General features: G+C 39.7%; 1 protein-coding gene across 2 annotated transcripts in view; it reads right to left on the bottom strand.

Moving 5' to 3' along the window:
* Positions 1-840: 840 nt before the first annotated feature.
* PPM1H (protein phosphatase, Mg2+/Mn2+ dependent 1H) overlaps positions 841-21,434 on the bottom strand; it is a 93,960-nt gene continuing 73,366 nt past the window's right edge. The window contains exons 9-10 of one of the 2 annotated variants that reach the window (XM_072146485.1): positions 7,698-7,849; positions 841-5,098 (exon numbers count right to left, since the gene is read on the bottom strand). In XM_072146485.1, the coding sequence (XP_072002586.1) occupies positions 4,951-5,098; positions 7,698-7,849 (300 nt within the window). In that variant the 3' untranslated portion in view covers positions 841-4,950. Of the gene's footprint in view, positions 5,099-7,697; positions 7,850-9,909; positions 10,218-21,434 lie in introns of those variants that run through there. The other variant, XM_072146486.1, reaches the window with a different exon arrangement.

Raw genomic sequence — 21,434 nt, 5'->3', positions numbered from 1 at the left:
ACCTATACAAATTTGGTATCCCTGTAATCGTACCGACCCAAAGAATAAATTAGATGCGTCATTTGTGGCGTAAAGTGAAAGCCGTATAATATCCAAGCCCACAAACATACGACACAAATGCGTTTTTTCACTGCATTTGGAATTTTTTTCCCGCTTCCCAGTACATGGCATGGAATATTCAATGTAATCACTATGAAGTGCAATTTATTACGCAAAAAATGAGCCGTCACACAGCTTTTTACGTGTAAAAATAAAAAAGTTATAGATTTTTGAAGGTGGGGAGTGAAAAATGGAAATGAAAAAACAGGAAATGGCCCGGTCCTTAACCGGTTAAAGCGTTTGAGCCAGTTTTCTGCCTGATGTTGCACTGAAAAGACCATGAAAACTGCTTGCACATGTATTTATGGAGTTTTTGTGCCAGTACTGTGTCACGGCCACAAAATTCTGCACCTAAAGGTGCGGTCTAGTGCAGTCGGACCATGCACCACATTTATTACAACGACCCAACAGAATTGTGTCACATGCTATATGTTAAAGGTGCACCAAAAATAAAATGGTGCACACTTCCCGGGTGCGCCAGATTATTGAAGACCGTGCACCAGTAATCAATAACCTGCCGCACCCTGCATATTAGTGAGGCGTACTGCACTTTGATAAATGTGCGCCAATGTTTTAAGACTATACTTGCTGCATAGGAAACCATGGTATCCACTTCATATTTCAGCAGGCATCTTCATTTCTTACCACATCTACCGTTTCATTTTTCAGAACTACAAACAGAAAATGCAATGTACGATCCACAATGAATGAAACACAGGCACCATTTATCTATATACATTTATATTTTATAGATATTTTAAAACTTTGATATATTTTGCCATTTCTTTTGTATTTGCATCACTTTAAATACATCTTAACACACAAAATATATAATCAAGTACTAAACCTTGTTTTTCCTCCAGGCTACAAAAGACTCGCATTATACAGTCACAAAAGAGGCTGGAACATTAGTTCATTCATTTAGATCCATTTGGTACATAATACAACATTTACAAATAGACTTCATGTAAAACACAACCACCATCTACAATTTTGGTCCAGCAACGTAACACATAAAATGGAATATAAATATAGAGTAAAGGAGTCGTACACTAGAACTCTTGTAATGCCACGTGATTATTAACTCTACTTACTCAAAATAAAAAAAATTAAAAAAAAGACACAGAAACTAAATGGGGGGTTTGTTGGAACTTTTTCCAGTGAAAAGATTTTGCTGTATAAAAATCTTAGGGAATTGACGCCATTTTTGCCTAAATAATATCCACTTGCTAGTCTATACACATATGTGCTTGTGGGTGTCCTTACCAATTAAACAGTACTTACAGATTAAGGCCCTTTTCGTACAAACGTATGATTTCTCCAGTCCTGTATAATTCTGTATGCATGTGATGTTTTTCATCCGTATGTGTATGTCACTGTATCTGTACCATATCTATTTAAAATACAGTTGGCTGTAAAATGATGGATGGCTGTCTATTGGCTGGCTGACAGGAAGCACCTCCCACTGGTTCAGGTCTCCATGTACACTGCACGTACATACAGTAACATACAGTTCACTACTGTGCGTTGCACGTATTTTAAACAATCCCATAGACTTATATGGGCCATACAGAGAAGAAATACTGGAGAAAATAGGACATACTCTATATTTTTTCACTGTACCGCGCGGTGGCCAATAAGGCCATTGAAATAAATGTGGCCGTATGGTACCCATATGAAAGTGGTACGGTAAGGTAGCATACGGACATTTTCATATGTTCGGCTTAATGGTGCAAGAAATGTTAATTTTTTTATGACACATAGAAGTTATATGTTGGGCTTCTATTCTATGTTCTGAATAATTTTATATGATTAAACACCATTTTTCTTTTGACATTGTTTGCCGTTTGGAGTGCTGCATATATTTATTTAATAGAAGGCTGAGGAACAAGAAGGCAAGTGATGCCATAATACAAGAGACCAGTGTGTTCAGATGTGGCCCAGATACCATCAACAAGACAGTACAAAGAGAGATATAAAACGCCTCACCCCAATTCCAACAAACCTAACCCATCTTTGGAGCTTGAATGCATTTCACTAATGTGCTTCAAAAATCAGTCCATAAGATTCTTGGAATTCCTTATGCAGCTGGCTTAAACATGTAGATTATTTGATCTTTAAGTGGAGGAAAATGTAAAACATGAAACCCAGGTAAGTGGTAGAGCTTTATTTTAACTCTATCCTCATTGGCATAATCTCATGTTCAGTATTTCACATGTGAAAAGTCTCTGGCAGCAGCGAGTGTGCAGGCCCACTCCCGATCGCAACCTCCACTCGACCGGCTGCGCCCCCGTGTCACGACCCTCTGGTGTGAAGGTGGCGCTTTGGGGCAAATAATCGCAAGTGCTAGCAATAAGCTGGCGCAGAGGCCCTGATAAATACGCCCCCTTGAGTCAGTTTTATCAGAATTTTTTTTAAAGTAGCTGGAAATGTTTTATTAACCAAGTGTTTTAATAAGAAGGAGATCTGAGGAATATCTCATTATCCTCTGTTCCTTATTCTAGTGTACTCATTTCACTAGTCAATAGGAGTCCCTATAAAGCCTGATACTGGTCACACAAACAATGTGGGAGTAGCCATATAGCAGACTGAGCCATGTGCTTCCATCTACATCACCTGTATAGCTTCCAGCAGTTAACCAGTTGATCAGTGTGAGGCCAAGGCATCAAATCCACACTGTCCTATTGTGGGGATAGGACATTGCATTACTATCATAAATGACCTGGGCCTTCAATACACCCCTTTAAGAAAAGCATATTATTTATAAAGAAAATTTACTTTGAATGTGAAAAAAAAAAAAAAAGAGTCCAACACTGATGAAACGCTGCTTACAGTAATCTGTCCGATAATTTAATTTATCTGGAGCCAAAGATATGTTAAGTGCAATATAAATCTAATGTGATCATCGAATCTGCCCTTGGTCTTACTGGTACTGTCGGGAATCCATGAGCTTATGTCCTCTGAATGACTTGGATATTATCAGCCACTATATGAACATTAAATGACTGTCCCTACATGATATAGTTTCGGAAGGAAATGCAGCAACCATGTAAACCTGGATTAGCATTCAGCATAAATAAAACCCTTAGGCACAAACAAAAGCTGTGGGTTGCACTAGAAGGTCTTATGTAACACAGTGTGTGGGTGTCGAGGACTCTTGAAAGTCTGATGATTATGCAGTTACATATATAGTTAAGAGGATACAGATCATGAGAATAAACACGTGTAAGGTCTACAAGCTGCACTAGGGACTATACATTACCCTGACCCCGTAACAGTCCATAGTGCCATTTGCTAACTGAAAATGTCAGAAGTTCAATAACAAATAATACCCTAGATAGCATTCATAGTCATATTGTAGAAATTGTTCTCCACTGCTAATGGGCTACATCATCTGCTTCACATAAAACGGTTCCATCTGTAAGCTAAAAAATCTCCAGTTATTCCAAAATAAAGACTAAAAAATCTAAAAGTCATAAATGTAATTTCCAAATAGTAAGCTCCAGGTATGGAATGAAGGCTGAGGTTATTATCTTCCCCCATTAAAATGCATGCAAGCACAAAAGGTTCCTGGTTGCAATACAAATGCTATAAATATAATATTGCTCAGTAGTTACAGTAGCCTTGCAGCTTTCAATACATTTCAAAATTCATTTCTTGATACCCAATGTCTATGCTACACACTAAGGGCTGTTGTCCGAGATAAAAATCTGTTTGTGGCCGGGAAGGGGGTGGAGAAGTATATAAAACTTTACTTACCTCCTCCGGCATTGATGCACGAGAAGGGTGGGCGTGCCTGGCGGCCAGAAGACAGCGGCGCCATAGAGCCATGCGGATGTAAACAATCAGGTGCATGTGACTGAGGGACGGAGGTGTGGGACACCGGGAGCACCGGAGGTAAGCAAAGGTTCCCTTTTTATTGCCCTCCCGGCCACCACAAGATCTAGTATACCTTTAACTGTCAAATAATTAAAAAAAATGAAAAAATAATTTTGTGTGGTGTGTATATACTTTATGTGTGTATATATGCTGTATGTCAGTATATGGTATTGTACGGATCTGTGTATTTGTGCATATATGATATATGATGTGTTTATGCTCTATATGTGCGTGCATTTATGATGTGTTTATGATGCAGGAGTGTGTATGGTACTATATGTGTGTGTGCTGTATGTATGTGTATATGGTGTGTTTTTGTAAATCAAATGTGTGCATACACAAATATGTATATTTTTAATGGGGAAGAGGGGCCCCATTCAGAAGTTGGCTATGGGGCCCTTGTTACTCCCCTGGTTCTGGGCAATCTGTTTTCTGAATTTATCATACAGAAAAAATGGAAGGGCACCCTTTGTGCGCAGTAAGTAAATTATTGTTATATACAGTACCATTTCCGGTCAACATCACTACCTATCTATCCATCTATCTACACGTGTTTTGTACCTGGAGTTTAAAGGATTCGGATATGGATGGCAGCCCTGTTCTACCACCTTACAGAAATGAATTTTGAAAGCTTGCAATCTAAAAGCATATTGTAATTCCCAGTTTGTAACTAAGGGTATTCTTACTGGAGAAGATAACTGGATAGGTTCTCTACTTCTCATGCCTTCCCAAATGTCACATTACACAGTACTTCAATGCTGAAAGCTACATGGCAGCATACAGAACTTAAAGGAAAGCACAACACAACAAAGAAGTCAATGACATTAGCAGCACTTACATATGCTCTGAGGTCCCAAATGCACAATTAAGGGGATTGTGCCTTATTTCAGTAGTGACATTTCTACATATAATCTTATTCACAACATCTTTACAGTACATGTTAAACATTTCCTGCACTTGTTGCCGATTCCTTCATGTCAGTTTATTGCCATGTATTAAAGGGATGACGTATACAGAGATGTCATCTCCTGAGCCCAGTCTGTCGTTTGATATTCTCCAACCCCTGTCTTTGAGGACACCTCGAGCACGCATCACCAGATCCTGAGCAGCCAGAGTGTACCTGCCGAAAGAGAGGACCACAGATGACATCACACTTGTAATACAAATCTTATTATTCAGAAAAAAGGTCACAGTATTCAGCATATATCCCATGTGTTGGGTAGAAATGGTAACTTTGCGGTCAGTCTGTTTTGGTGAACTTGGAGAAGCAGAGACATTAATTGATGGTTTGGGGACATGCCCCCTTCTCTAAATGCCCAGTGTATTCCAACACCACCGAAAATACTCATTGCACAGGAACAATGTCAGTTCTATATCAAAGGTAAATATCACAAAACAGTATTATCGCAACCGGAACAAATGGCTAGGAGGTAATACATTTGTAGCTCCATGGTATAGTTTCACAGATGTTACACTGTGCAGGAGCTGTGTATGAGTATAGCAGGCAGAGGGAGGGGGGGTGTGCCGAGGGAGCAGGGAGGAAGGGGAGATGTGATCTTGCAGCAATGTGGAATATCTCTGCCTCTCCACATCTACCAAAACTGGACTGCAATGTTACAATTTCTGCCTCGCACAAGGGTGAATATATGTAGAATACTGTCGCCTTTTGTGGTTTGTGAGTTTGTTGAATATTAATGTACATACAAAATGAAGATTTATATTAAAAAATGTGTAGTGCTTTTGTTTGAAAACTGTGATACTGAAGGGTTACCAGAGACGCCGTATACGCTACATGAACTGTTTCTAACACGTTTCATCCTAACCTTCCTAGTCCAGCATTTGATTTCCATTCAATACAAAGCTGTTTAGAACAGGACTCCAGATTCAGACATCAAACTTGAAGTGGACTTCATGATAACTACTTAAAATGATAAACTGATATAAAGGCCTGCCCACATTAGGAAGCCGGGCTGATGGCATAGTTGAGAGGGAGCCGTAGAGGATACTACCGTATTTTCCGGACTATAAGGCGCACTTAAAAGCCTTGGAAATCCAAAGTGCGCCTTATAGTCCGGTGCGCCCTATGTATGGCGCTGGGCAGCGGACCATACTTACATAGGTCCCCGCTACCGGAGACAGCAGATCTCCAGCGGGAACTGCAGACCACGCGGCACAAACAACTTCTGCCGCGTGGTCTGCAGTTCCCGCTGGAGATCTGCTGTCTCCGGTAGCGGGGACCTATGTAAGTATGGTCCGCTGCCATCCTCCACCTCCCCCTCACCTTCCCCGCGTCTCGTCGGGTCTCGTCTTCGGGTCGCGTCGCGTCTCTTCTCCGCGTCGCGTCTCCGCTCCGCCCCCGAACGTCCGCTCCGCCCCCGGACCCTGCGCCTTATAGTCCGATGCACCTTATATATGGAATTATTACATATATAAGGCGCATCGGACTAATGCGCCTTATATTCCGGTGCGCCTAATGGCCCGGAAAATACGGTAATCAGGTATAAAGGATACCAACATAGATTTGATATAAAGTCTTTCCCAAAGTTAGGAACTTCAGAAGATTCCTAGATGGACCAATGGTATCCCTACCAATTATTTCAGGAAACAGTATCTTATTTGAATGGAGCCACTGAAACAGTGCCTTGCGAAAGTATTTGATCCCCTTAAACTTTTCTACCTTTTGCTACATTTCAGGCTTTAAAGATAAAATTGTAATTTTTTGGTGAAGAATCAACAAGTGGGACACAATTGTGAAGTGGAACTAAATTTACTGGATATTTTAAAATTTTGTAAAAAATCATAAACTTTATGAACAGTTGGCCGTGTGAATATTATTTGGCCCCCTTAAGTACACTGCCTTTTGCTGCGATTACAGCTGAAAGTTGCTTAGGGTATGTCATAGTTTTGCACATCGCGAGATTGGATTCAGGTCTGGACCGTGACTTGGCCATTCTAACACCTAGATACGTTTATTTGTGAACCTTATATTTATCATCATCAGTCATTTAGTAAAACATTGGATTATTCGGAGATCCTGAATAACGAATAATATCACATGCCCCACCCACTTTTCAGTTACATTTTTTTTCACAAAATTTAAAATATCCAAAAAATGTTGTTCCACTTGTTGATTCTTCACCAAAAACTGATTTTATTTTATATCTTTTTGTTTAAAGCCTGAAATGTGCCAAAAGGTAGAAAAGTTCAAGGGGGCCAAATACTTTTGCAAGGCACTGTATATCACAAAGAATTTTCCAAAAAAGGGATGGGACAATTATGAAGCATAATATTTTTTTGAGATTAGGTTTTGAAATAAAGGATAGTTTGGAATGGCAAATGAAATGTGTCCAACATAGAGGAAACATAAAAATCTATAGATTTTTTTTTTGTGACAACGAAGACCACATTTGTGAGAATTCACAGTCTCAGTCTTTGGAATTTCATTTGGAATTTATGGATGTTTATTGTTGGGAAAAAGTCCTGCCTAAAACATGCAATGGAGACGTTATTCGCCGATTTGCTTTTCACCTGGCACATGACGTTTTTCTTTAGCTCATAACTAGCATTGAAGCAATGAAAAGGAATTAAGTTGGTATTGTACAGGTTCTGCGTTTCCCCCAATTTAAAAAAAAGGTATCATACTTGTGTATACAGTATGCATAATCTGAATGGTTGTGCATTATAAATGGGTATTTTATGGTAAAAGATCCATTACACACCTGTGAGGGTCATCCGGATCACAGCATGCTAAAAAGTTTGTAACAGCTTCAGACACTTCTTCATTTAATAAGACATCCCAGAGGCCGTCTGTAGCCAAAACCAGCACATCATCTGCGCCATGTTCATATTGTAAGAGGTCATAAACTCGTACCTGTAGTAGAACAAAGGCAACATAATAAATGCTTGTATTGTATATCCCTTCTCTGAGGTGATATGATTAGGTCTGAGATCCCACAAAGTGAGTGAACTCTAAACAAATAATGAGTATAATCCAATCACTCCAGGAATCTCAACTTTATATCTAACAAATAAATATATACACTGCTCAAAAAAATAAAGCAAACACTCAAATAACACATCCTAGATCTGTCTCATGCTCAGTGTGAACCTGCATCCATCAGTGAAGAGCACAGGGCGCCAACGGCGAATTAGCTGACCCTGGTGTTCTCGGAGAAATGCCAAGCATCCTGCATGGTGTTGGGCTGTGAGCACAACCCCCATCTGTGGACAACGGGCCCTCCTACCATTCTCATGGAGTCGGGTTTCTAACCGTTTATGCAGACACTTGCCTATTTGTGGCTTTTGGAGGTCATTTTGCAGGGCTCTGGCAGTGCTCCTCCTTGCACAAAGGCAGATGTAGTGGTCCTGTTACTGGGTTGTTTCCCACCTATGGCCCCTCCCCTTCATGTCTCCTAGTGTACTTGGTCTGTCTCCTGGTAGCGCCTCCAGCCTCTGGACACAACACTGACAGACACAGCAAACCTTCTTGCCACAGCTCACATTGATGTGCCATCCTGGATGAGCTTCACTACCTGAGCCTTGTGTGGGCAGCCAAGGCGTTTTAGGGAGGTCATACAGGCATGTGGCGGCTACAATACACAATGCAATGAGTGTCATTTTGACTTGTTTTAAGGACATTACATCAAAGTTGGATCAGCCAGAGGTGTGTTTTTCCACATTCATTTTGTGGATGACTCCACAAATCCAGGCCTCCATTGGTTAATTAATTTAATTTCCATTGATGATTTGTCTTGTTGTCAGCACATTCAACTTTGTACAGAACCAAGTACTCAATCAGAATATTTCATTCATTCATTTGTTGAGTGTTCCCTTTATTTTTTTGATCAGGGTACATTAAAACAGATCAAGACTGCTTTGGAATTATTTTGTGTAATTTGTGTAATGTTCTATGAGTTCTTAGAGAACTGTTAATGTACAGAATATGTAGACTATTTTATGTATTTAGCCCTGAGAGCATCAACCTACAGTGCAGATATGTCGAACATGAAAGATTAGAACATCTGAGGAAAAAGTAGCTAAGTTATACTTTCAAATTTACCATTTGAGACAAATATTCATTGTATTCATTTTCACAGTACTCCATCAAACACCCCCTCAAGTGATTCAAGGATATGATCCATATTGGGTTTCTAGCAACCAACATGAATGATACAGAAATAGTTGAATCCATCGATAGTACTGCGTTATGTTGTAATTTATAATTAAATTACTTAATTTATAAGGATGTTTGTAAAAGCTTCAAAGTTGGAATTTTGTATTACCCCAGGCAGTGCCCTACAAGTTTGACAAGATCTTGTCTAGGTGGTCAATATCAATATATGTTGATGTCATGGGGATAGGGGAGGATGTATGGATGTGTATTCAATATTCCAGTATGGATTATCTCTGTATGGATTGACCCAATAGTTGTAATGTATTCATTAAATTCATTAGGCACATGTATCATAAGTTTAGCTTTGTTCGTCTGTTTTTTGGGACTTTTCTTGGTGGTTCTGCTGGTCAGATGTATCTTAGTGGTTTTTCCTTATTGATACATGTGGCGTTTGGCCTTTAGTCGCCAAAAGACGCAATCCGCTCCGAGCTAATTTATACGCCTGGTCAGAGGCAGCCATAGATTTGCAACAAAATCACAACTTCCACTTCTGGATCCAGGTGATAGTGATAAATCAGGGAACACTGCAGAAAACTAGACAATGGCGAACTCTGAAAGGAGACTGTTTTAGGTGCAATAAAGCCACATATAAGCACAAGCACAACGAGAACGCTCAAAAATGAAAGAAAATTTTAGAAAGTTTGTCACACGAGCCACATTGTCCTTGTTGTCTGACAATTGCATAATTGTTTATAAGATAAACAGTAAAAAAAAAAGAAAAGAAAGATAAAGATGTGAACGCATTGATTGAAAGAGGAGTTTCGTTTATTGAGTAGGTTATGCTGGTGAAAAATAGTAAGATCAGGGAAAACTAAAGGGGGTATAGTGCCAACTCAGGTCTCACAACCACTTTTATGACAGATGGAGGGTTCCCAAGGTCTTCTTGATAGGTCGTATTTTTAGAAGATTCTCCTTTAATTAGAGCACTTTGTACATTTCTCAGAAATTCCACAAGACATGAAATCCGAATACCAAAGCCATAAAATCTACAAGATCGGTCTATCTTGCAGTGTTTTGTCGACAGGCAGCTCTATTTGCATATTTCATCATTCTTCTGGAACATTTACTACAATTAGACAAAGAATAATCTTAGTATACCTTATAAATAAGTGCAAAGGACAGTCGACTATACAGGCCACAGACTGTCTCTGGATTGTGTAAGGCTTCTATATGAATCTTTGTTGAACATCCACCAAGCATCCTCTGGGCCGGCATACCGGCTGTCATTGCACACTACTTGAATTCCCTTCTAGAGTGCACAGGCCTCAGACAGAGCTCGCAGAGCACTTTAATTAACCTAAGGAACGGCAGTAAATTAGAGGAAGCATGACGGCTTAAGCTACGGCAGCCAAGGGAAAATTATATTCAGTATTACAATTTGGAAATAGTGCGCCTGGTCAGACATGCTGGTTAATCCCTTCAATTCAGCAATACATCTGTGGTCCACAAACTCGTCTAAACATGTACTGCATTTGGCATCCGCACACGGCTGGGATGTTTGAATATGCCTCTCTGCATTCTTCGCTCTCTATAAAAAGGAATGTTTATAAAATAAACCCAATGTTTTTTCTGTAACCGTTTTCAAATGTTTGCCTGAAAAGCAAAGTTCCTGGAATTCTGGTATTTGCTTCTCATATTATGACATAATTTCACATTTAAGAAATATTGCAGAAACTTCCCAAACATTGTATACACTAATAAAATATGGATCTGTGACAGATAACAGGCAATGCATTATTTGGATGAACTGAAAAAATATGTCCATAATTGTAACAGTATCACTTGTAATATACATTTGCTTTGTGTAATAAGAGCCACATACTTAGTCATTGCTTTCCATCACTAAGCACAACGGTCAGGTTTGGCCTCACCTCTCTTTATTAGGAAGCTCCTGCTTCATACTTCTTACCTCCTAACTTTTATTAAAGGGAAAGAGAGACAAAAGATGCATCTCTAAGCCTTGCATTTTGATCCACCTCTACATTGTGGCCCCTCCTACCCTTCACATTGTGACCCCCCCAAAATTAGACCAACTAGCTCCCCCTTACATTGTGTCCCCAGCACTCACTGATATTGCAACCCCATCTCCTCCTCACATTGCGACTCCCCAAATACCTCCATCTCCCTTAAAATTACTCCCCCATACCATGTCCCTAGCAGCTCCCCTTATATTGTAACCCTCAGGCCCCCTGATATTGTGCCCCTCTCACATTCTGACCCTTCCCCAGCTCTACCTTCATCTTGTTGCTATGTAATTAAATAAACACAAGATACTTCTCTCCTTGTTCCTCTGCAGCTTTCCCTTCCCCCACTGCTGCTGTGTGCAGCTCTGAAGCTGGCAGCTAACCTATTTAATAGCAAACAGAAAAGCATGTGTGCAGTGTCCAAAGTGGAATTTAGGATTAAGGGAGTTAATACTGAGGGGCTTTAGCAAGTAACTGCTGTTTTGGTTTGTGGTACTGTTTATGTGAATTCTTCTCTTCTTCCATATTTTCTATTGTAATCCCCATTAGAACAATGGACTCCATAAGTGGCATTGCTACACAGTGCACATCCTGTGCCATGTATGCTTTCCTTGAACAGCCGTTTGAGGGGAAATACTGCTGTGTGGGATGTGTGAAAATTGCTCATCTGGAAGCCCAGATTCTGGATCTAAATGAGCAAGTTTCAAGGCAAGAGCAATTGACAATATGGAGCGAAGTTTGCTGCCCCTGGGGATGGAAGTATGGAGGGATGGAGGGAGGTGCAGAGGGAGCAGCTAGTTGGGTAACATGTAGAAGGCGGGGTAGAGGGAAGAGTTGTAGGGAGTCTAGTCCTGATCTGGTGCACCCCAATAAGTTTGCCATACTGGCGCATGAGGGGGATATCAGCTCTGGGGTAGCAATGCTGCAGCAAGACATGGCCTCTAGCAACCAGGGGACTGTCTGCTTCAGTAAGAAGGGTAATGGGAGCACAGGCAAGGTCAGACAGGTGCTGGTAGTGGGAGATTCTATCATTATGGGAAAGACCGGGCAATCCGTCACAACACACTGTACGGAGTGCATACCAGTGTGTTGTTTGCCGGGTGCCCGGGTTCAGCATGTTGCGGGTCGGGTCCACTGATTACTGGGAGGAGCTGGTGAGGAACCAGCAGTCATAATAAGAGATAGGTGGAATGTCCTTAAATGATTTTAGGGATTTAGGCCATAAGCTCAGGGCAAGGACCTCAAAGGTAGTTTTCTCCGAAATACTGCCTGTACCACGTGCCACACCAGAAAGGCAGTGGGAGATCAAGGAGGTAAATAAGTGGCTGAAAAAATTGGTGTAGGAAGGAGGGCTTTGGGTTCATGGCAAACTGGGCTGTCTTTGCTGTCGGCTACAGGCTCTACAGTAGCTGTTTTGGGGGAAAAATGGCTATAAGGTTGGGGGAGTGTTTAAAACAGTGTAAATAGGGAACTGGAAAGAGTCATGGTACATGGGGGAGGAAGGGGACTGGGATAAGATCGGGGAATAAGAACCAAACAAATAGGGATATGGAAAACCATATAAAGTGTTTATACACCAATGCCAGAAGCCTCACAAACAAAATGGAGGAACTGGAACTGGATTGTTGGAGCGGAAATATGATATAGTGGGTATCAGCGAGACATGGCTGGACAGTAGCTATTAATGGGCTGTTACTATTGATGGTTATAGTCTTTTTAGAAATGATCATATGAATAAAAAAATTGGGAGGGGTTTGTTTTTATGTGAAATCTTGCCTCTGTCCAGCGAGATGACATCAGTAACAAATGAAAATGTGCAGTCCCTATGGGTAGAGATAAAGGAAAAAGAAATAATACTGTCCTTCAACGGTAGCAGGTTTTTGTCAACAACAAAAGACAATTAACTGTTGCAACTAGAGCCAACATGAGGCGGGATGGGGCACTTCTGGACCTTATACTAACCAACAGACCCGACAGGTTATCAAAATTACACGTTGGGGGGAACCTGGGTAATAGTGACCACAATATCATTAATTTTGTATTACGCTTTACTAAGACCGATAGTAAAGGGTCATCACACCCTCCAAACTTCAGGAGGGCAATTTTTTTAGCAGCTAAAGGGAAGACCTTATAGGCATAAACTAAGACAATGTTCTCGAAGACAAAAACACCAAAAAAATGGGACATTTTCACAAATATTATAAAAAAGGCCTGTGAGAAACACATACTATATGGGAGAAAGCAGAAAACAAGAAAACAAGAAAAAGCCAATGTGGTTAACTAGTACTGTAAGGCGAGCAATAAGTGAGGAAGATGAGGTGTTTAAAAGGTTGTCCACTTTCAGCAAATAATTGATATTGTTTGTGTAAGGAAAAGTTACACAATTTTCTAATATACGCTATATACTCGAGTATACTCGAATGAAAAAAATAAACTTGGTACTCACCATTCTGATGCCCCTTCCAGCTCCTCTTCTAGAAAACAGAGGGTCGTCATTAATGGCACATTCTCAGATTGGGTTGACATTACCAGTAGAGTGCCACAGGGCAGAATTGGGGTCACTTCTTTTTAGAAGTCAAGTTTTAATATTTGCAGATGATACCAAGCTGTGTAAAGTAATTAATACTGAGGCCGATAGTTTAGCACTACAGAGGGATTTGAGGAAGCATGAGGAATGGGCAAAGATATGGTTGATGAGGTTTAATGTAGATAAATGTAAAGTTATGCACTTGGGCCATGGAAACAAAAAGTACAATTATGTTATAATTATGGGTTGCATCAAGAGAGGAATAGATTTTCATGAGAAGGACATAGTTTTTCCCTTTTACAAATCACTGGTCAGAACATACATGAAATATTGTGTACAGTTTTATGTGCCAGTGTATAAAAAGGACATAGTAGAACTGGAACGGGTGCAGAGGAGAGCAACCAAGGTTATTAGTAGAATGGAGGGATTAGAATACTCTGACAGATTACTAAATTTGGGATAATTCAGTTTAGAAAAAAGACGGCTGAGGGGAAACCTCATTACAATATACAAATACCTGAATGGGCAGTACAAAGATCTCTCCAAAGATCTTTTTATACCTAGGCCCGTGACAAGGACAAGGGGGCATCCTCTACGCTTAGAGGAGAGGTGATTCTACCATCGCCATAGACAAAGGTTCTTTACTGTAAGAGCAGTGAGACTATGGAACTCTCTGCCGCAGGAGGTTGTTATGGCAAACTCTATGTACTCGTACATGTTCAATAGAGGCCTGGATGACTATTACAGGTTATGGGGAAAATGTTTAATTCTTAAAGTCTGGACTTAACGGACTTGCATTTTTTTCCAGCCTTATATACTAGGATACCTCTCGCTGGGCAAGAGAGCAGGACAGGGCCCGAAAAGCAGGACTGTCCCGCTAGATTCTGGACAGTTAGGAGGTTTGCATAGCTAAGTGCTATGTGAATGAATGCCATGACTCTTCTCACAATTAGTGACAGGGAGGCAGTAACGGCTGGTCCACTATGTCAGAAAATTAATATGGACTGCCCCTCAGTGAAGAAATGAATAAAAAGTCTAGTATAAAACAAGATAATAAAACATTATTTTCTTCTATCGAGCTTTTATTTCCTGACCTTGCCCTGGCCTGGGAGATGTGTATGATATTCTCCTTAGATCCTTAAAATTTCAGTATTATAGTTTACAGCAGATGGGCTAAACCATACCATAGTAATATAAAATAAGATAAAGTGTGATCTCCCCTATATAAAATAATACCCTCCCACCCCCAAAAACATTACTTTTCCCCGATTCTGCATAACATGCACTGTGTTACACTGTATTGAATCTATAGGGGTTATTTATCGTTAGACAGGCTCTTTTTGTGATAGTTCTATATCTGTCTTTGGAGCTCTGCTGCTTTTCAGATTTATTAAAGTGGCTTCGGCCCTTTAATAAATCTCTCTGGGATAATTTTTAAATAATCGCAAAATCGCAGAAGCACATATACCAGGAGGGGAATGACCTTTTCATTTATTTTGAAAAAATGCAAGTCATAAATCTGGCTTTACACAATGTTGCACTGACAATGGATCTATGTTTAAGCCCTTAAAGACCAAGGTTTTTAGCGTTCCTATTTTTCACTCCTCTCCTTTTCACAAGTCTTGATTTTTTTTTGTTTATAAAGCTATATATGGGCTTGTTATAAGTGAGACAAATTGTATTTTCTAGTGGTACCATTTAATATTCTGAGGCATGTATTGGGAAGATAGAAAAAAAATTTCAGACATGGTGGAATTGGCAAAAAAACCACAGTAGCACCATATTCTGATGGGCTTTATTTTTACGGCTTCCAATGTGTGTTTGAAACAACACCTATCCTTTGTTCTATGGATCGACACTCAAACTTTTTCATACTTCAGTGTACAGAGTGTAAGGTGTAATTGTTTGCGGGATAGGATGACATTTCCATTGATACCATTTTGAAAACTGTGTGACCATTGTGACTATTTCACACAAAATTGTGAAAAAGTGGCAATTCAGGTGCTATTTTGGGTTGCAAGGCGATCTAGCATGTGCATGATTTTACTTATTATTTATATTTATTTATACTTATTTTTATATGTGTGCTAAGGAAAGAGGGGTGATTTGATTTTTTTAAATTTTATTCCTATTTTTTAAAACTATTTCTTTTTACTATGATTTTAGCCCCTTACTTGAACCCTAGGAGTCTGATCAAGTATAAAATATACTGCACTACAACTGCATTGTAGTATATAGTAGATTTACTGCTTTCACATTACAGTCTTAGATTTAATTTTCAATCACAAGGATTATGGTGTTGTTACTAGCAGAGACAATATGATGCATTTTAAACTTTTATATATATTAATTTTTACTTATTATTGTTTTTATTATCTAGGATAACACATCCTAGATCTCAATAAATGAAATACTCCATTTATTTTTCCATTAATATCCCATGAAGATCTGGATTTGGTATTATACTCAAATTTTATGAACATCAAATATTAGGCTGATCCAACTTCAGTGGAAATGCCTTAAAACAAGGGAATAAGGCTCAATAGTGTGTGGCCTCCACCTCACAGTAACACCTGGGTATGCTCCTGATGAGGGATTAGATGTTCTCCTGATTTTTTCCTAAGGGAGAGAAAAGTGATAGCAGCCCACTGGATAAGCCCCCAACCTCCATCATGAAGAGAATTAAAAAAATCCAGTTCTGTCCTCATGGGCTCTATTGCAACTTAGAACTGGACTTGAATACCAACTCCCATTAATCAAATAGGTGATTTATTAGATTCTTCTTTCCTTTCTGTTATGGCTAAGAGATGGATGATCTCTCTGGGGAGTTGGCTCTTGATGTGGTAGCGGAGGCCCTGCTGCTGTGTTGTTGCCCTTCTTCGGCCCCTCCATGTCTCCTTGTGTACTGGTCCGTCTTCTCTTGTTTGGTCCATGCTCTGGACACTGAAGACAGACACAGCTAACATTTCTTGCCTCAGCTTGTACTGATGTACCATCTTGGATGAGCTGCACAACCTGAGCAAATTCTGTAGGTTATAGACAGCTACTCATGCTATCTGTAGGGGTAAGGGTAATGACAAAATACAAAGGTGAGCAAAACCAAAAAGAATGAGAAAATAGTAATGATCTATGGCCACCACCTACAAAATCACTCCTTTAAAGGGGTGGTTGCTTCACAACTGGACAGGTTGATTTTACAGAAGTGGGATTGACTTGGAGTTACACAGGGGAAGATTCAATATGCAATTATTAGGTACATAAATCTCCCCATCTCCGCCAGTTGGGATGATTTTCAGCCTTGCATGCCAAATCAGGGTGAGCGGGCATGAACCCCCAGCCCGCCACATTTACTATAGTCTTCAGAGCCCCTTAGTAGATATGGGCTCTGGAGGGGGAAATTTTAAGGCTGGGGGCCTTAAAAAATGCCAGTCTTAATAAATTCCCCCATTGTGTTGTTTACGTGCTACCTTTATTTTTGAGCAGTGTACTTTTTTTTTTGTTATCTGTGGAGGCACAATGGGTTGTAACTTTTTTTAGAAGCATTGGAACAATAGAAGAAAACATGGCCTTCAAAGAGGACCTGTCACCCACATTTTCGGCACTAGCAGCTGCTTACTGGCCCTGGCCACGTCCCGCCCCCTAATGAATACGTCGGACAGCTTTGCGAGCTGTCCGACAATGACACTGTACCCCGCCGTAGCGTTTGATAGCGTTACCGGAGGTTTCCGGTAACGCTATCACTCTAACACTGCAGCGTTTGATTAAGCACTAGGAGCTGCTTACTTTAGTAAGCAGCTCCTAGTGCCGAAAATTTGGGTGACAGGTCCTCTTAAAAATTAAATTGTAGCTGGTTGTACAAGGCCCAAGGATAAAGTAACAAGGTATTAGGACTGGTTTCTTTGTATGGTCCACTTTCTGAATGACTGTTTATGGAGTACATTAAAATGATTGATACGCCTAAAGACCAAACTAAATGACTTCTGGCAAATCATACATATTAAAGTTCCCAATATTAAATTCATCTACCAGCTTCCTAAGAAGGATTTGTGTGTTCCAGTCCATTAATAGAACAAGTCATACATAACAACCAATACGTGTCATGGTAATATTTCCTATGTGTTTATACAGAGCATCAGCCTAACATTCATCTAGCTAGGGATCACATTTACTGAACAAATAGAAAGCTCCAGGAATAACTGCCTTGCATGCATTTTGCTATCCAGTCAACTTGAATGGGCTCACTGTTTAGCATAAGGATCAAATACCTCATTTCAGGCTTCGTTTGAGCTCAGTACCCTGTGGGGGAACAGAGAGAAGCCTCCACTCTACAGATATAATGTAGCTGTATACACCAGGATAGATATATATATACAATATACAACATCAGTGTAATTGATTTTATATTACAAAAGCCTATTTGATATTTGACTGAATATATATATTATATACATATACATACATATATATGAAATTTGGAGGTAACTTTAGTGCTTAAAGCACTGGAAAGCAAACATATTTATGTGCAAAAACTTAATCTAAAAATGGCCTTTACGATAATACACCTAATATATCATATAAATATATTAGAAATTGAAATTATTGTATGCCATACATTTTTTCAAAACCCATTCAAAATCATTGTTATAACGGTAACAAAAAACAAAACAAAAAAAAACAAAACAATTACAAGTTACAAACTTTCCTAGTCTATGGAACAACTTATCTTCACTGACTATTTGTAAGATAACCAAAAACTAGAGAAGAACCCTGTAGACTTGCTATACTATCCTGCAGTCACTAGACCCATCTACAGCCTACTCTAAAAGTCTTATGCACCTTGAGGCCTGTATATAGGATGGCGGTTGATGACCGATTCATAAAGTACCATTATTTATTTCATCTATTTATTCTGATCTCTTTTACAGAATGGCTGGACCATTATCCAAGCTCTTACACTTATTGTGTCACCCCATCTCAAATGAGCTGTATAGTGTTGTAGAATATATATATGTATATATTAGATTTATAGATTTATATAAGGGCAGGGCACAGGGCAGTGATCAGCAAGTAACATGCATGATTCCGACTACCCCTTGTGAATAAGCCTTTACTTTTCAGGCTTGGATATCAGTGTTTCCAAAGAGCACAATTACACCTGGGTCAAAACAGTGTAATAGTGACTGGTTCTATGTAGCAATTTACCTGGATTGAAGAATGTTCATGCAATTTGTAGTAGATTTACGGAACGTGAGAACAATTAAGGCTAAATTTCAGGTCTATTTAAGAGATATGTTGACCATAAAACAGATACAGGAACTTAGGAAAAGTGATTTGATTGCAAGCAGATCCTCTTTCCTTTCATTCATCCTTCTAAGGTCCCCCTGCCTTTCAATACCTTTTGTCTTTCAATTCCCATGCTGTGTCTGCGCTCCATCTGTGCAGTGAATACTGCTTTCAGTATTTTTCCAGGTGGGATCAACCATCTCCAACTTCAAACACAAACATCCTAAAGCGTATTCTGAGAATGTTAACTACCTCCATCTTACATGTAAATAATAAGAAACTGATGTTATCATTTCCCTGATGATAAGGCTTTATTTTTTCCCAAGGGTCTTCAGAATGAAACCGTTGTTTTTTTTCCTCTTGTACAGTTTTCAACTGCACTGAAACATTTTATAGTAAAGTTGTATTATCATCACCTATGCTTTAGACAATAATCACCTATCTGCAGGGTTCTTTTCACCAATTCTTGGTGAATAAATGAATTTTACTAAAAATGTACAGGAGTGGAGAAAAGAGTATAATAAACGAAATATTCATTCGACTACAGGCAGAAACAGTGCACTGCTGAAGCTGGCAAAAAGTATGCTTTTACAAGTCAAGCTGGGAAAATAAAGTCAAGTTTTTCATTTTTACTATAGACAACACTTGACAACAGTATTCTGATAAGGATTTTTCTGAATATATGGTAGTCAAATCCAGGAACGGGTTCAAAACACACAAGGTGTCTGTGTAGGATCCACTCCTGGTTTGGGCTTACAAATACTCACCAGAATACTTCTGTGTGAAACTGGCCTTTCACCCTTATGTACTTCTTATTCATCATGAGTTCAATTTCAGACTCCAACCAGGGCTGGCATTAGGGAGGCAAAATGGGAATTTGCCCAGGGCCCCCTGCATTTGGATTTTTGTGGGCAGAGGATGTATTCCTCCTTTAATATCCCTTGGTTGAATGCCCAGGTAAAGTCACTTATCTATCATCTATCTGTCTATATATCTGTATCTAACCATTTATCTATCTAGTTTTTGTCTATATATCTACATATTTTCTATCTACCTATCTAAACATCTATCAATCAATCTTCTATCTATCATATCTACCTACCTACGAAAAAGAAAAAATAGCACTCCAAGGATGTAACGTGATCAGGTGGATTTATTCCATGTTAGCAGCAACGTTTCATCTCTAGTGGTGAGCCTTTCTCAAGCTAAGTTACAGTGGTAACACACATATATATACCAAAATGATCACATGATTTACGGTTCCGCCCAATGGAAGACATCATATGATTTAGAGCTCTGCCCAACGGAAGACATCACATGATTTAGAGCCCCGCCCAATGGAAGACATCATATGATTTAGAGCTCTGCCCAATGGAAGACATCACATGATTTAGAGCTCTGCCCAACGGAAGACATCACATGATTTAGAGCTCTGCCCAACGGAAGACATCACATGATTTAGAGCTCTGCCCAATGGAAGACATCACATGATTTAGAGCTCTGCCCAACGGAAGACATCACATGATTTAGAGCTCTGCCCAACGGAAGACATCACATGATTTAGAGCTCTGCCCAACGGAATACATCACATGATTTAGAGCTCTGCCCAACGTAAGACATCACATGATTTAGAGCTCTGCCCAACGGAAGACATCACATGATTTAGAGCTCTGCCCAACGGAAGACATCACATGATTTAGAGCTCTGCCCAACGGAAGACATCACATGATTTAGAGCTCTGCCCAACGGAAGACATCACATGATTTAGAGCCCCGCCCAACGGAAGACATCACATGATTTAGAGCCCCGCCCAATGGAAAACATCACATGATTTAGAGCTCTGCCCAATGGAAAACATCACATGATTTAGAGCTCCACCCAACGTAAGACATCACATGATTTAGAGCTCTGCCCAACGGAAGACATCACATGATTTAGAGCCCCGCCCAATGGAAGACATCACATGATTTAGAGCCCCGCCCAATGGAAAACATCACATGATTTAGAGCTCTGCCCAATGGAAAACATCACATGATTTAGAGCTCCACCCAACGTAAGACATCACATGATTTAGAGCTCTGCCCAACGGAAGACATCACATGATTTAGAGCCCCGCCCAATGGAAGACATTACATGATTTAGGGCTCCGCCCCATGGAAGAAATCACATTATTTAGAGCTCTGCCCAATGGAAGACATCACATGATTAAGGGCTCCGCCCAATAGAAGCAACACATGATTTAGGGCTCCGCCCAATGAAAGACATCGCATGATTTGAGGCTCCACCCACATAATTCAAAGAAAGTGCACAAATGCAAATAAAGTGAACAAGTAACAGTATAATGGATAAAAACATATCATATAATCATAATAAAGCCCATGTTATAACATTGATTGATGATAGATTGTGAAATTCATACATTAAAATGTTGATAAAAAAAAAATCAGAATCTCTATCAATCAGTGCACGTTAAAATTAGACTCACAAGGGGTCAGGGATGTGTCAGGGA

This window comes from Engystomops pustulosus, chromosome 4 (assembly GCF_040894005.1).
Source record: "Engystomops pustulosus chromosome 4, aEngPut4.maternal, whole genome shotgun sequence".
Classification (NCBI taxonomy): Eukaryota; Metazoa; Chordata; class Amphibia; order Anura; family Leptodactylidae; genus Engystomops; species Engystomops pustulosus.
This window is presented reverse-complemented; position numbering and strand designations above follow the sequence as displayed.